The sequence below is a fragment of the Gallus gallus genome, chromosome 1 (genome assembly GCF_016699485.2).
Source record: "Gallus gallus isolate bGalGal1 chromosome 1, bGalGal1.mat.broiler.GRCg7b, whole genome shotgun sequence".
Taxonomy (NCBI): domain Eukaryota; kingdom Metazoa; phylum Chordata; class Aves; order Galliformes; family Phasianidae; genus Gallus; species Gallus gallus.
This window is the reverse complement of record NC_052532.1, coordinates 20,605,537-20,622,557: the sequence shown is the minus strand read 5'-3', so window position 1 is coordinate 20,622,557 and position 17,021 is coordinate 20,605,537. Positions and strand designations below refer to the sequence as shown.

Sequence of the window (17,021 nt, the reverse complement as noted above, 5' to 3'; positions counted from 1 at the left end):
ATCCGCTGCTGATTCAGAGGCAGAAGCAGAGCGATGCCCGCCTCGGTGCAAGCAGGGCTGCGTGCGGGTAGGGTACAGGTGCCGAAGGCAGCATAGGAAGTTGCGAAACGAAATTGTACGCGGTGGTGACATTGCTGATTCCGCAAGTCGCTGATATAAAGTGTATTCTGAAAAGACGAACCGATCCACAAACCAGAGAACACCTCAATTTAGTTGCTGAGTTTGGGGCACCTCACGTTTTCAAGACTTGCCCCGTAATCTTCATCACTTCAGTCGACGAAAAGCGGAGGCGTTCCGGTGAGCGCACGGAGCTCACGCTGTCAGGGGAAGCTCCAGGTGCCGGGGGACTCCGGTACCTCCAGGAGCTCCGTCAGAGCGGCCCACAGCTCCTCCCGCCCCGCCCCGTCCCCCGAGCACCACGCGGTACCCGGCCCGCTCCCCGGGGCTGCGCTGCGGCCCCTCCCCGCCGGGCTCCCGACCCGGCACTGCCCCCGGCCCGGCCCGGCCCGCCGCCTTCCCCTCCCCTTCCCCTCACGGTCCCTCCTCCCGCCGGCGCCGGCCGTGCCCGCCTCGCTCCCCGCTCCCCGCCCCGGCTGAGGGGCGGCCGCCGCTGCTGCTGCCTTTGCCGGCGGCGGCTCCGCTAAAATGTCCGAGCGCGGCGGCTTCTACCGGCAGGAGCTGAACAAGACGGTGTGGGAGGTGCCGCAGCGTTACCAGAACCTCACCCCCGTGGGCTCGGGCGCCTACGGCTCCGTGTGGTAGGTGCGGGGCGGCAGGCGGAGGCCGGCAGGTGCCGGGAGCGGAGCGGAGCGGGCGCCCCGGGCCCCGCTCCTTAGAGCCGCCCGGCTCGGGGACGCGATGCCGCAGCGAAGGCCGCGCGCGGCGGCCGAGGGGGGAACGCGCGGAGGGGGCCGAGCGGCGGCGGCGGGGAGCGGCCCGGGGAGGCGGGGGGCGGCGGCCGGCGCTTTCCTTTGAGCGCGCGGCGCCCTCCCCCCACGGCCGGCGGCGCCCCGAGGCCGGGCCGTGCCTCGCCGTAACCCCGGCAACCGCGCCCGCCGAGCGGAGCCCGCCGAGCCGGGGCGGTTGCGCGACGCGGCGCCCCCCCCCCCCCCCGCCGTGCGCGCTGCCCCGAGCGCTCCGCTCCGCTCCGACCCTTCGCGCCGCTCGCGCTTGGATGACACCTGCCCGGCGGCGGGCATCTTGCACAGTCACGGTGCGCGCGGGCGGGAGGCGGACGGCGCTCTGCCTGTTGCTGCCCTCCGCCCCTCCCGACCCCAGAACCGCCGGACCCGGGGAGCGCTGCCGCGCGGGGCGGGGGGGGCTCGGGAGGCTTTGTGTCGCGTAAGGGTTTATCGCGTCGCTTATCGCACGGCTCTCCTGGGTTTTGGTAATTACAGTACCGGGTTTGCGCTCCCAGCGCGGGGCTGGATGTGTTTGATGCGCTGAGCTGTCTTTTAAAACGCTCTGGAAATAGCGGTGATGTTTAAGGAGTTTGTGAGGAAGGATCGCGCTGCTTTTGTAAGCCAAGCGGAATTGCGTGAAACCCATCAGTAGCGGGCCTTTAAGTAAATGTGCTGCACAATAAAAGGTTCTGTAGAACTCCGCCTTTTGCACTCCTCAAAACTTTTGCCTCTCTACAGTCAGATGCCAGAGAACGGCTGTGGAGTCTCTTATTTACTGCTCCCTCCCGTAGCTCTGTGCGATGCCCCACATGTACAGCAGGAATATTTGTATAAGAACCCCCTTCCAACCAGCGGTGACACCCAGGGCGAGAGAATTCTCCCTTAATTCTTCACTGTTTTGGTTTTATGCTTGCACAGGGGAAAGCTGGGCCAGCACCACGGAGTGCTACCGGCCGCCGTGCAGTCCTGGGGCCGCCTGGTTCTTGTGGGCAGTTTCACAAGGATATGGTTTAATTTAGATCACAACCACCTTCCTTTTCTCTGAGATTTTACTGAGGAGAGGCTGGATGTGCCGTGCAGCAGTAACGGCAGTCATTTTCCAATTAAACCTGTGCTTCTGATTACTTTTCCTGGTTGTGCTCACATAGCTTTAAGGGGAAAACTCACTCTGCTGGCTCCTGTAATGAGATGTCAGGGCTTGAGAGATTGCGGCGGAAATGAAAACATGTGGTGGTTTGCTCGCAGCACAGCTGGAGTTTTGTTGTGGCTGTTTTTAACAGGGTTGGTGTTTGTTAAGGCATGGCACTTTTTTTTTTCCTGCCTGTGAAGCAAATCCTGGTATTTTGTCAATGGAGACGCCCAGGAGCTGCCATATGGGTGCTATAGGAAAGGAGGTTGCTGTAGGATGGGTTCACTCTAAAATACCTGTTTAAGCACTGGGTGCAGTAATGAAATATTACCCTACATTAATAGTCCTGTTAAGATTGATGAGCTACAAGCCCAAACAGGTCCTGAACGTGAGGAAAAGACTCACGTCTCAGGAAAGCCGTCTATTTTTAGTCCCTGTTGAAATTGATTTTTTCCCTCTATAAGCTGGTGCTATACCCAGGAGGCCCATGAGACACAGCCGTCCCCCTGAGAAATATGCTGTGCTGCTTCTGTGAGCAGTCATACTCCTATTCAGGAAAACGTCACAAAGTGCGTTTAAGTCCTACAGAAACCACTGGAATTAAACAATTTCTTAAGTGCTGTGCTGAAAAGAAGCCAAAGTCCTGAACTCCGAATGCTGGATTTAGGACAAGAACAAAGTTCCTGTTTTCTACCTCAGCGAAGCTCTTCTTGATCCTTCCCTTTCCTCTTGTACAGTAACTTATCTGCAACTCGGGATACTTGTGCAACCAAAGCAATATTTGGTAATAAGAAGTATAACGTAGGTACTTGGGTTTAAGCTGACTTCTGCTTGCCCTCCTTTTGCTCGACGCTCAAAATCAGGAGAAGAATTTGAGTCGGGATGCCACGTTTTGGCCCAGTTTATTGACCATTTATAAGTCCAGCTTTTGCTCTGGGCGTCAGCATTACCACCTGTCTGACAAGAGCTTCTTCATCTTTGCACGATGTTTTTTGCTATGCCCTAAGTTACATAACACGGACAGCTATTTGTGTGGGGGTTTTATAAAGCCGGTATGCCTCTTTTCGTGCCAGCTTTTGCGCGCTGTCTTTCAACCTACTTAATTCCATCTCTGCCTGGGAGGTGCAGACGGCCCTCTGCAGTGCGTTGTCTCTGATCTCCACAACAGGTTATTTCCCATTAGCATATTGAAGACGCCGCTTTCGGCCTTCTCAGGAAAGAACAGACCTTGCCCAATCCACAGAAGCACGTCAAGGACTTCTTCCCAAACAGAAACATTTATGGTTTCCTCAGAAGCCTCTGCTGTCAGCAGTACTTCCTCTGTTGCTGTTCTTTCCATACGTTTTGCCTCTCGGTCTCCTTTAGTTTGAAGAGCATGGAAAGCCCAGCACAAACTCAGGTTGCAAAATATGTTGTAGAAAGTAGGCTCTGAGTCTGAGTGATGACGTTGGCCTCAGATCGGGAAGTGGTTGAGCAGAGTCTGCCTGAAGTTGTTCACATAGCGCAGCACTTAAACAGGTCCCTCCACCCTGCTCACATGAAGGGCACACTTAAGATCCATTACGTTGTTGTCCTGGCTTATCTCCTGAACAGCTGGGGGTAGCTTAGGCTTCTGTTTTGCTTTGAGGAAGTACAAGTGGAAAAATAGAGATGGAAGACTTGAATCCTGAAGTGTAACCGCTTTTTCCCCCATCCACCCAGTCCTGTGATTGCTGGTTAGGCTGTCGCTCTGCTGTGGTGAGGGCAGTACCTTCTGACATGTAAGATCACTGAGACTATCCTTTCTCCCTTGAGGGTCTCTAAACAGGTGCTGAACCACCCGTGTAAATTAAAAACAAACAAAAAATAACTGATATAAATTGACTACCGGTGCAAAAAATTCCTTCATCTGAGGTTGTACTTGGTGGCTTATGTATGATACGGCATGATAATGTTTCTAAAGGAACTGAGTGTGAGATTTCAACTATAAACTCACCTTACTGGAATTGCTATATGTGTCCTTGTAACATTTCATGTTTGTTTAAATAGTGTGTGCTTAGATAAACTTTTAGAGTAGTAATAACACACAGCTTCTGCGTGTAAATACGGATAGGAACTAAGGATCTCTACAGGTTGAGGCGGAATCCCAGGCACATGCAGAGCCAATTGATTTCAGTGGACTTGCTCTAGGCTGCTTCTCATGTGGGTTAGATGTTTTATTTCCAGTGTACATACAGGGGCTGAGATTAATCCTAAATATGGTTATGTTTTACTGGAAACATACAGAAAAACCCATTAACATAGTAGCTATCCGAGCTTCAAAAGATGGATCGGAGAAGGAAGAAGACAGAACGGTGTTTCTGAGCTTTGGCCAGAGAGACAAACACTTGAGTTGGGTGAAAGCGGCTTTGTTGGAGTACGGGGTGGAGTGCAGATAACGTCATTCCTTTTGTCCTGTTTCATTCAGCGGGTTTTCCAGTTACTCAAACAGTGTAGATACTGACTTTGGAAAGGAAAGGGAGGTGGGACTCAGTGGCGTTGAGGTTCGTATGTCAAATGAAAGTGTCTAAGAGCGTATTCAGTGAAAGATATTGAATCAGGAAGGAAGTGTTTGCAGAGAAGGATAAGAAGGGCTGCAAATAACTGTGTCAGACATCTGTAGGTAGGACACTCTCGCTATGCCAGGGGAGTAGTTAGAGAGCAGATAAGAAGCATGCATGAGGAGTGTGGTGGAACGAGGTGTAGGATGGGTGAATAAATGCAAGCTCAAGAAGCATGAAAGTCCTCCTTGTGTTTTGCTGGTTTTCTTTTAGGAGGAATTAATGAGAGCCTTCTTAGGGAGCAGGGCTACATGAGATGCGAAAGAGATGAGGCGCACAAGATGAGCAAGTTGTGACAGTGAAAAATACAGAACTATGGCCATCTATATGGCTGTAGGAATACATCAGCAGAATAAAAATTCTCTGTAGAGGGTCTCCTCTGTCCCTACTTCAGTATAGTTTGCTGTAATATGCACCTTCCTGACCACACGACAGAGCAATGGCATAGCTAACGGCTTTCATCGTCACAAATAATGTGATTGCAATGGCCTGGGGTGCATGGTCCCTGTTCCAGAGTCCTAGAGCCTGGTTACTTCCACACAGCTTCCCAGGGAGCTGTCTGCAATTTCAGAATCCCCCATTAGCCAGTAGGTGCCAAAGAGGCCCCATCTTCGCTCTGTGTGTACAGGCGGAGGAGGGAGGGGAGGGCGTTTCAAAACCGCTACGTGAGCTGAGAACAAAGGGCTATCATTTAATATTTTGGGCAGCATGCAGAGAGAAAACAGGAAATGTGAAGGAGCAGTGGGGGAGGAATAGGAAAAAGAAGGACAAAAATGTCAATTGGATTTTGTCTGTTTAGGTTTATGCAGTGCATTTCAAAGCACTAATAATTTTCACGTTCAGCTTTATATTGGGTTTAACTGGGAGCCTTTCTGGCATTGGGTTCTGAGCGCGCAGTTTGTTGCTGCCTGCAGTCTTCTCTAACAAAATGCTGGATAGAATGTATTTGTCATTAGCATCGTACTGGCTTTGTGGCAATTGACTGATTTTCTTGCTTAAATACTGGTATTGGGCTTATGGGCTGTCTGAAACACGTTATTATTTTAGTATCCATGAGTTGGTTGCAGGTGCAGAGAAGCTAACAGCTTATGACCCCAACCTTTTGTTTGTTTCTCTCACAAGGGTATTTTTAAATGCATCACTCCCACTGATGTAAGCTATACTATCTATAACCCACCTAGAAAAGTGTGGCTGCTCCTCCGTAAAGTTATTTGAAAATTGAAGTCACCGTGGAGACATAAGAGATGGACCAGCAGAAGAAAATGAGCTTGTAGATACAGAGGCTGATACAGCACAATGGTACATATTATCATTAAAAGAAAATTGGTATTGCAGTCATGTAAACATATGCATAGGAATTATTCAATAATGCTTTTGCAAGGTTTGTTTAAAAGTGTGTATTTATTTTTATGCTGGCTAAGGAACAGTTATACTGCGCATGTAATAGATATTTCCTACTTTTATGTTTAGTGCTAGTGGTAAATTAATCTGAGGTAATTGACAGTGATTGAACTAAAGCCAAAACAATTGATGCCAGTGCTCAGCACAGTGTGTAGGAATAACATCCCAGTGATAGGATGTAATTTTACAATGAATAACCTGTCATCGTTAAGGAAGTTCTTTTTCTCTAATGAATAGATGAATGTGTTGTTTTCAGAGCTGCCCATTGCTCATCCTCCCACCCTTTGTCTTGTTACTGTCTCATTTTTTTTCCATGGGCTCCTTCCAATGCACATATGTGTTGTGATTGGCGTGATTTATTAACAAATACAAACTCTACCTCTTAATGGGTGGAAGTCACAGGTTTGAATTTGTGTAAAGTAACAAGCCATTTATAAAGAAGAAACACGTGAACCATCTCCTGGATTTAGTTAGCTGCCTGGCTTGATCTTACCACGGTGGCCTTGTTCTGCTGTTCTGCTGCATTACCAGTGGCTGCTGCAGTCCATTTCCAGGTGCTGGGTAGGTGCCATCTGTGCTTTTTTCAGGACTCTTCACACAGTCACTCAATGGCTGAGGTTAACATTGACCTGTGGGTCCACCTGGCCCAACCCCTGCTCAAAAAGGGACACCCAGAGCAGGGTTCCCAGCTGCACGCCCAGGCAGCTTTTTAAGATCCCCAGGGATCTCCAGAGCCTCTGTGGGCAACCTGTGCCAGTGTTCTGTCAGCTGCACAGCACAGCAGTGCTTCCTGATGCTCAAATGGAGCCTCCTGTGTTCTGATTTGTGCCAATCGCCTCTTGTCATGGCACTGGGCACCACTGAGAAGAGCCTAACTCTATCTTCATATCTTCAGGTGTACTTATATATACCTGTAGACATATTCTGCATCTCAATAAGAAGTAGTCTGGCTTAAAAAAAATAAAAATAAAAGAAAGAGAAAAAAAAAAGGAAAAAAATAAAGGAGAACAAGATCCTGGAGAAGACTCAGAAGACAAAAATCATCAACTAAACCTTGCAAACAAAACTCCAAACCATATTATATGTATATGCTCCCATACTATACAAAGAGCACAATGACACTATTTGATGGAGCAAATTCTCAGCTACAGAACACTCTTTTTTCCAGCATTGTCACCACCGTTAGCTGTGCATTTTTGCCAGCAATTGCCAGTAATGAGCAACATCCTGCATGCTGTGCCCATAAAAATCTGCACCAGAGGTGACCCACAGTTGCTGTCACCACTGCTGAAATGCGCACCCACCGCCTCACTGTGCTCACATCCGCTGCTTGGTCTCCATAGGCATTCTGCAAGCACTGATGAATGTCAGTGGGTGCCGTGTTTTCCACACGGAGGAATTCAATGACACACCTTTGCTTCGTATGCACATCCATATCAGACACCATTTTGTCAGACTGCCCCTCTGCTGCCATCTGTCACGTGGCAACAACATGTAACAGGATATTGGTGGGAAGGTTCAACGTCTACCGCTGTACCACCCACACCTGCCTCGAACGTTGTGGGCCGCCATCGTAATGTAGGAAATATTTCTTTTGGAACAGCCCTTCATAAAAAGAGTTGTCATTCACGGCAGCTGTGAGGAACTCAGATGACAGACTGTGCAATAGTAAGGGTCAGGTCAGGGTTCCTGTGTGTCTCTTTTTCTGATGTACTCGCCAATGCATACTGCAGTAAGGGCTGCCTGTATCTGAGCTTATATTCTCTGTATGCTGACTTCTTTTCCATACCTTCTCCTCAGTGTTTCCTCACATATACCCTCCTGCTGATGCTACCTGTTTTTTTGTTATTTTAGGAAGTCAGGATGTTACTAAGGGACATTTGGCCACAAAGATATTCATATCTCCTGCAATGGGAGGAGTCAGTGGGAATGCGAAAGGGTGCTAAGGTCTGTGGACAAGAGCTCAAGGTGTGGCTGTGCTTAATATGTGGCAGAAATTCTGTGTGTTTTCCATTTTTAAGTTCTGCTCATGTTAATCTGGGTTTTGAGTGTGAATTGCACTTTGTTTTCTTTAATTTTTTCCTTTTACATTTACATGCATTTATATGTATACAATCAGTGGGGAATACTCATTCTGGGAAGCGTCTCCCCTGGGTTGGCCGGTGAAGGAAAGGAACTCCTATGTTATGCTGTGCTGGAAGATGTAAAAGCAGTAGCCTTGAACATTATGGGAAAAACCCAAACCTCATATCATTGTGACAACAAATTTAAGGGTTGACTCATGCATCGTATTCCCTCCAAGTTTGTATATAGTGTCCAACCAGCTGTCAAACGTGTGGTGATGCAGGGGTAAGAGCCTCACAAGCTGGGACACTGAGTTGTATAGATTAAATTGGAGGTGTTGGTCTTCTCTGTGTGTGTTGTTCTTTTTTTGTTTGTTTGTTTGTTTGTTGCGCTTAATCCTAAATTAATCTCTTAGAGCAATTATTTTTATGGATACAATGCTTCTACAAACATAAAATCACACTTTTCAGCCTACCAAAGCCTTATGGTTGTCTGCGGTGATGGGGTATGGAGTATCAGCTGATGGGGATAACAGTAAATTGGGAGTTCACTGCAGATGCACCATACTGGCACCACATGCTCAGCTTGGGTCATGCCTTCATTGTGCATCAGCTAGACCCCAGCTGACTGCTGAAATAAGGAGAACTCCCTCACTTCATTCAAGCTGGGCTTTTTCCAGACACTTTCTATAGTACTGCACCCAGCTAATAAGCCCTCTCAAAGCCCACGGCATTTAGTAAGTTCAGGAATGGGACCTGTTGAGCCCAGTAACAGTCCTTCCTGCACTGCATACTGGAGTTTACTAAATAGGATGTAAGTTGGCCCCATGCATGGCTTGGTAGATTGGGTTGCCACAAGCAGCCCTCCAGCTGTTGGAACAAATGTGATCTCAAAGTCAAAAACAGCCATAGCTGAATGTTGTACTCCTAATCCAGAAAGCCCTGAAGGATGTGGGCAGGCTGCAGAGGAGTCGTTTGTCCAGTATTACCGGTCTGCAACCACAGAGGATAAACGAACCATGGATACTGTGGAAATAACGATATGCATAGTCAATATTTATAAACTTCAGCACTAAAAATCCATTCCCCATCAAAGTCATGAAGTCAGCTTGAAACCATTCAAAAATCTTGGTGAATTTTTGGGCTACTTTAGCTTTTTACGTCCAAACTTTTCTCTGAAGCCTTAAGAAGTGAAAGGATGTGCATATAAATAGAGGCTGCTCTTTCATCTGGTGGAACGTCAACCAAAATATTAGATAAGGGAGCTGACAACACCGGAAAGGTGTGTCTATTTTTAGCAGTGATTGAAAGTTGCGCCAAGCAGAAGTCTCTTATCTGTGTCACAACGATGCCATCCCTTCAAAGAAAATAATGACTCTTTTATATCCTTGATCTGAGACAGGACAGCAAAAAAATGTCTGGCGTAACTGCCAGGGGTTCTGGGTCAAGAACAATCATATCTAAAAAAGGTATTACTAAGATGAGTGCAGTGTTGTTTCTTGTTAAGTAGAAAATAGGCAGACTTGTGTTTCTTTTTATGTTATGATGGAAATTTTAGCTAACGTGGCATTCCCATATACCGGTGAGGTGTGAGAGCAAACTGCTCTGTGGTAATGTTAGAATGCTCACTGAAACCAGGAAATTAAAAACTCATTTTCATTGGTTCCAACAACTGAAATGCTAAAAGTAAAGAACAGTTTAGGGGTGGGAGATGATATCCCTTTACAAGTATCAAAGTTTATCTCCGTAGCATAATTGTGTGCAGCTACATAAAGCAAAATAAATAATCAGCTCAGGATAAGTAAATGGAAAGAAACTGAGGACACAGCAGTTGAATCATTGGAAGGATGATCATTTTTGCCATCAAGCAATTGTTTCAGGGCTGGTTTGCCAGAGCAGATGCCTCTGCTCCAAAGGACCTGCATCAGTAGAAAATGCCTTGCAAAAGAAGAGAGCTGTGAGTTTCTGTCAGGTACTGAGATACTGCAGATACCAAGAGGCTGACAGAGCAGGCCTCCCTAGTTTAAAAGCAGGGGTAGGGTGAAATGCAGGGGTATGTGAAGAGTGTAATGCATTATAAGAGAAGGTGGGGGCCTCTAGCCCTTTTTTTTAAATAGCAGCAGGCCTTTGGGCTGTTAACAACGCACTTGTTTTGGAGGAGCATTTTGAACCTCCTTGATCAGCAGCTGGTGGCAGCCACAGAGGGTTCCTGCAGGTGGGCCCGCAGAGCTGCATGGCTGCCCGCTGTCAGGCTGAAAGCCCAGTGCTCTGAGAGAGCAGCACAGGAAGGGAAATGGCTGCTCCTGCTGCTAACAGTCTGCCCGGGGGGCCGCAAGGAAATCTGTGGATGACTCAGATCACAACTGTGGTGATGCACTGGGGAGAGGGAGAGACTCAGTCTGAAAATCAGAGATGGAGAGGAATGGGACTGTGGCCTGCTGCTTCGAAACAGTGATCAGAGGTCACAGATGCAAGGCATCCTTGAATCTGACAAACAAAAGTGTTCTAACAAAGTGAAATCTATTGCTTTGAATGCTCCAGTGTTTACGGCTTGAATTATAATGGTAAACCAGGAAAGGAAAAGGCTTGAAGGCATTAGCTCCAGTTACCATTCTCCATGGTTTCTTGACCATGGGTGAACACATTTAAACCGAGACAGCTCTTGGCCTGTTCAGCTTCAATTCATGCTTTCCCACTGAAGGTCCCAAAAACTAAAGCTGCTATTTGTTTTTTCTTTCTCTCTTCTAATGGCTTTCCATCCTGGGTCTAAAAAGCTGCTGTCATAAGAATTACTGAAATAGAAAAGTAGTTCTTTATACCATCTGAATCATATGGAGGCTAAAAAGCAATCTATCTTAAAGATCTGCAGTGTTTAAACTACTAAAACCCACATTTGACTTTAAAACAGGGAGGAGAGGGATGTTGGTCATGACAATGGGATTTCACACTTAATTCCTCCTAGCCGTGTATAATGTATATGATATCTCAAAAAGCCTGAGTGGGGAGGCTTGTGAATTGCCAGAAGAGCTGAGACGTTGAACACAGATTGCTGCTTTGGGCAGTGTTATTTATTTATCTGTATAAACATTTCTTTTTCACTGTAAATTGTTAGAGAGGATATAGCAAGTACGTATTTCTGACTTTGTGCCACTTTCCATTGGCTTCAGTGACCAGGATTACAGTCATTACACTGCATTTTTGTTATGCTAACAGCAAAGTACTGGCTTCCTTTCTGCTTCTTCACATTTACTTTTGCAGCCTTCATGTTGTGTCTGTGGCCAGTCCTGTGGAATTTAGGGTGTTTCTACTGTCAGCTCTTGCACCATTCGCTCTCTGAGCTTCTCCGCATATTTGAGCAACGCGGTGTCCTCATATCCTGAATAACTGTGTCAGAACAGGCATCTCTATGGTGTCCTTTCCACCCACTCCTGCAAGTGAAACAGGTCTTCTCCTACTTCCTATGCTTTCTTCTGCTCCGGAAATGCCCTTCCTGAGGTGCTCTGCAAAGTCACAACCTTTAAAACTTCCCTGAAGATCTGATGCTGTGATGCTTGAGAGAAAGTAGCTAAGTAATCTGCTTATCTCTTTCATTGATCTTGTGAGTGACTCACTGCTTCCGTGGTGCTTGCAAGAAACCAGTTGATTGAATCTGTTTCCTCTGATTCTGAGGAATGCCACTCACCAGACCAGGCTGCCCAGGGCCTCATCCAGCCTGGCCTTCAGTGCTTCAAAACTGTCAGGAATGTTTCAAAGACCGATCGCAAGGACCTAATAGCATCTAGTGTGGCTATTGCCTCTTGCCATCCTGCACTGTGCATTTTCCATGTCATTTAATTTGTAGTGTTCTGTCATTCAAAATTAAGTTCAGTATGATGAATGTATTAAGGTCTGTGCTTGCTAATGCTGCTGCTAACAATTGCAGATAGTGTTGTCCACATTTTAAACTGAGAATTTCAAAGTATTTTATTTGAACAACTTCTTAATTAAATGAATAAATAGCGAATTAAAGCAATATTTTTCTCAACAACAGGAAGTGGCAAACTGAATCTTTTTGTGATCACTTCAGTGCTTGTGCTCCATAACAGACAGTATTTAACTGTGCTGTATCGCACTTGTATCATTTAATGCACAACAAACAGTGGGTCTCCCTTTTGTGCAAATGCCTGCGTGTTTTGTGTCCTCCTCAGTGGGATATCTCCACATGTCTGGAGTTAAGCACACTCTATATGTGAAGTTCAGGACATACCTGATCATTTATTACTGGTATTGCCTGAGGAAACGTTATGGGAATTGCCTTTGAATCATGGTTACTGCTGCCTAGCTTCTCCCACTTGCAACCCATGAATGGAAGGTAAAAGAGGACAAAGGAGTGAGAATCCCCTGTAGAGCAGAAGTTTCTCCAGTAAAACCCAGTGAAGGAGGGGAGAGCTTTGAAAGGAAGTGTGCTTTCAACGTGGACTCTCTTTTTCTTGTAGTTCAGCTTATGATACCAAAACAAGACAGAAGGTGGCAGTAAAAAAGCTTTCAAGACCTTTCCAATCACTTATTCACGCAAGGAGGACCTACCGAGAGCTCAGGCTGCTGAAGCACATGAAGCATGAGAATGTAAGTGAAGAGTGAGTGCTTTCCCTTCAGATTTTTTATGACACAAGTTTGTCATACAGGCATAATTTCAGTTAGGTGAAATCCTGTTAGAAAAGTGCATACAACTCCTTCTGGATACATGAACATGGATACCTCACCTATAATGAAGTCACTGGACTGTAAAGACTTCCAGTAAAACACTGCCTTTTTACTGCAAAATGATCTACTTTCGTCTTGGAGATTCAGCTAATGGAATCTGACGGAAGCTTTTCTGTAATGTGACATTACATTTCCTGTCTTTCTCTGATTATCTACAGTCCCATTCTCCTTTTTGCAATTAATAGATTTTTTAATTGGTCACGGAGATAGCTGAGTCTCTGCCTGCACAAACTGCCTATTTTGCAGGTTACCCTGAGTCCTCAAGATGAACACACGCCATGCGTCTGTAAGCTTCCTGTCAAAAATGCTAAGCACTGTCAATACTAATTGTATGTTGCTTTCCATTTTTCTAAAAATAAAATGTAAATTCCCTTGTCTTTCAGGTTATAGGATTGCTGGATGTTTTTACACCTGCTACATCAATAGAAAATTTTAATGAAGTGTAAGTAGCATTTTAAAATCATTCTGACTTGTTAGTAAGTAACCACGTAGCACTGTTTGTAGGAAGGAAGCACATACTTTTGTAGTAGATTTGAAGCCAAAATTGGCTCTGTATGAAGAAACACAACAATTTTTTAAAAAATCCATAAGAAGAAAAGCAAGGTGACAGGCCTCATTGTAGGACTTTTTGAATGATGGCTTATAAGACTGAAGGTATCTCATAAATGTTTCAGTGTTGCATAAATGCAACTTAAAGCATATTCGGTTCAAGTATTTGTTATCTGTAGATTGTTTTGTTCAAAGGCAGATGGGATCATTCAGGAATGCAGGAAAGTATTCTGTTGGCTACCTTAGACAAGGTAAATTAGATACCTGGATAACCAAGAGCTAATTTAGTGTTACTGATTTGGTGTTACTCAAACACACCATATATACTGAGTTGCTCTTAGCTTAAATCTGCTACAAGCAACTACATAAACAGTTTAGAAAAGGAAATACTAACAAACATTTTTTTTTCTCCATGAAAATTGGTGGCCAGACTCCTCTGGGGCAAAATTATGCAAACAAGAAGTAGGAAAGAATGATAGATGCAGACTTTTGTCCCAACACGATTGATTGATTGATTGATTGATTGATTGATTGGAGGTGAATCAATATTTCTACAAGAATTGTGAAAAAAATAAAATAAAATCCAGTGTATTTTAGGGAAAGAAATTACACAAAACACTCAAAGCACTCTGATTTCAACCACCTGGATGTTAATCTCCATTATCAGATATTCCTCACAGGATCTGTAGTTTAGAGGCCCCAGGCTTCCACTTCTATGGCGGTCAGAATCCCTATTCATCTCGAGGCATGATGCCTTCTCCCCTGCTTGAACTGCTCCAGTATTTCATGGAGAGAAAAACAGATAAAACCTTTTAATGTGCCATGAGGATTTTTCTTGTTCCCTATATTAAATCTCATAGCTGTGATTCCTTTATTAGAGCTTATAGCTGACTGGAGGGACATAAACCACACATGAGTAGAGGTTGGAAAAGGAATCTAAACAGGAGTGTGTAGTTACTCGTTGGTTGTACTTCTTTTACAAGGATTTACAGTCTGCCAGTCTTGAATGGGGAATGTTTATTTGTTTTCTTCTGTGAGGTGTGTTTTATTTTCACAGGTATCTTGTGACAAATTTAATGGGTGCTGACCTAAATAACATTGTGAAGTGCCAGAAGTTAACAGATGACCATATACAGTTTCTTATATATCAGTTACTTCGAGGACTTAAGGTATTGGCTCAATATAAGGATATATATGAGAGAGCAACCAAGATGTTGTGGTAATGACTGTGATAACGACTGGTTCAGTACTTAGGACACTTCAGTTTGTGTCTGCAGTGCTCAGATAGCAGCAAACATTTCAGAAATGTTGATTATTTTACTAACGAGAAATAAACCCCCAAGCCTGCAAATGGTGACGTGCAGTGCACAGGGAATATTTCCATCCAACACTGACTTTCAGTCGGTCTGTTTAAGCTATTGTTGAAGGAGATTCACTTGCTATATGGTCTCTCAAGTGAAGGTGTTCTGTAGCACACATCGTGTGCTTCAGACATTGCCAAGGGAAAATAATGAAAAACTTAGGAAGAATGTGAAACTGTTAAAGCTTAGCATTAACAAACCATTAACAAACTATTAACATTAACCATAATTCACATGTGTGCTTTGAAAAACATGAGGCAGTTTGAAAAGAGCTACAGCTGTGATATTTGTAGAGAGCGTCTCATGGGTGAAGAAATAAGCAAGTTGGTTGTATTTATTGGGAAACTTTTGGAAGTAGTGGTTCGTCCTAGCAATGTACAGTGTTACACAGGATCACTTAGGATTGAATCTTCCTGTAAGCTCATTGTTTCCTTTAATCATATTGTTAAATTTTATACAACTCAATCATGTAGGCAATTGGCAATGAAATTGTAGCAAAATTCTCTTCCTAAAGAACTGAAATATGTTCCATTTTGCTGACATTAAACATGAAAGTGTCTATAAGCAGCAGAACATTTAGGAAATGCTTCCCAGTACTGGGTGATAAACATTTTCCTCAGCCAGTGTTGAGGGTTCTATTCCAGGCATATGTAAAAAGAAAAGAGAGAGCTCAGCTGCTTTAGTAAACTTCTTAATATTTGAAATTTTTGACTGGGAAAACAACTGTATGTTTGAAAGCAAGCGGTGGTAAAAAGCTCTGAGATGTTTACTGTGTGGTTTTGAGGAAGTCATGTGGTGCCTGAGAGGATAATTCTTATTCGTGCTCGTGGGCTCTATCAATTTAAGTGCAGGTTTTAGTAAGGAAGAATTGCAGATCTGAGCCCTTAATTGCTTTGTCTCATTTACTTAAGTTAATAGCTTAAATAGGAAGATGAATCCAGAGTTAATTATCCAACTCACGGTTTTGAATATGACTGTGTTGTGTCAGAGCTAAGTAACAGTTGTGCTCAAAAGTGAATATTCATTTCAGAAATGCACTGTCTCTGTTTCCAAGGGGAGGGGTTGTTTGTAGCTTGGAATCGAAATTCTCACATCTCATTAGCTGAACGTTTGATCAGAGATAACTCCCTCTCTACATTTAAGCCATCATTACAGCTTTAGTCCTTATACCTGGACTCACTGGTACATCTATCTGCCTGGGAGTACTCAATACAGGCTTCAGGCTCTGCAGATCCCATTGGAACACATGAAGGGTTGGTGTGGCAGGCAAGTAGAGCTGCTTGGTGGGACTACAGCGGCCCTTCTCAGCAGCACTGTACGCAGTCAATTCTATTGCAAGCAGTGTTCTGGTTTCCTCTGCATTCAGCTGTTTACAGTTATTGTGAAGAGCACTTAAGTGTGTCCCTGCCCCATTGATAAACAGTGTGTAGGCCTGGAATGAAAATAATGCAGTTTTGTTTTCTTTGGGTTTTCCCCCTTTGATATAAACATTTTTCATGTAATCTTTGCTCCTAAAAGATGGTAGTTGCTTCTTTAGAGAATGGAAGAGTATGTTTCAGAGCTCCTACTGGTCCTTATCAGTAAGATTGTATAAATAAATTGGCTGTCAGTCATAATAGTTGAACTCTAGGCAATTACAGGTTAAGCTTTTCTCAGTCTTTGAGATCTCGTATTATATGTAAAATAGCAGAGACACTAAATAACCATTGAAACACCACTTTGTGTCCCTCCTGAAAGTGAATCTGAAGCAATGCCTGGATGTCTGTTCTGGCCACCATCTTGTCCAGGGGAGCAAATAGCTGCCACCCCCATTCAGTGTTCACGGGATGGAAAAATGACTTGTATTACTTAGGTGTCAGCCATACTGTTTGCAAGGCCACTGACTGCACTGAGAAACCAGCTGCACAAAACGACCATCTAGACAAGACTGGAACATGTTTCAGTATCTTCAGGTTTTCAAAATGAGAAATTTTTGATGGAGAATTACTGCAAGTATCACTTAGGACAGCGTTTACAGTTACTTTTTCTGAAATATCTATCTCTGGGTAAGATAACGCAGATAGGCTTTGAAATTAGTCATTTCTCCACCTGCCTCGAATATGTAGTGTGCCATAAATCTATGCTGTATATAAAAAACCATCAGGTCCAGTAGCAAAAAGATGAACCAAATGACCTACATCTTCCTAACGTCTGACTTCCAAGTTTACCTTTTTTTTCCCCATGTTGTTTTTCAGTATATTCACTCGGCTGGAATCATCCACAGGGTGAGTTCATTCATTGCTATAATAAAAATG

At 44.7% G+C, this 17,021-nt stretch overlaps 1 protein-coding gene across 3 annotated transcripts in view; it reads left to right on the top strand.

Annotated features, from left to right (window-relative positions):
- Positions 1 to 586: 586 nt before the first annotated feature.
- MAPK11 (mitogen-activated protein kinase 11) overlaps positions 587 to 17,021 on the top strand; it is a 30,449-nt gene continuing 14,014 nt past the window's right edge. The window contains exons 1-5 of one of the 3 annotated variants that reach the window (XM_040688028.2): positions 587 to 762; positions 12,550 to 12,679; positions 13,201 to 13,259; positions 14,424 to 14,535; positions 16,962 to 16,991. In XM_040688028.2, coding sequence (XP_040543962.1) covers positions 12,665 to 12,679; positions 13,201 to 13,259; positions 14,424 to 14,535; positions 16,962 to 16,991 — 216 coding nt within the window. In that variant the 5' untranslated portion in view covers positions 587 to 762; positions 12,550 to 12,664. Of the gene's footprint in view, positions 763 to 5,758; positions 5,910 to 12,549; positions 12,680 to 13,200; positions 13,260 to 14,423; positions 14,536 to 16,961; positions 16,992 to 17,021 lie in introns of those variants that run through there. The other 2 variants (NM_001006227.2, XM_040687943.1) reach the window with 2 other exon arrangements.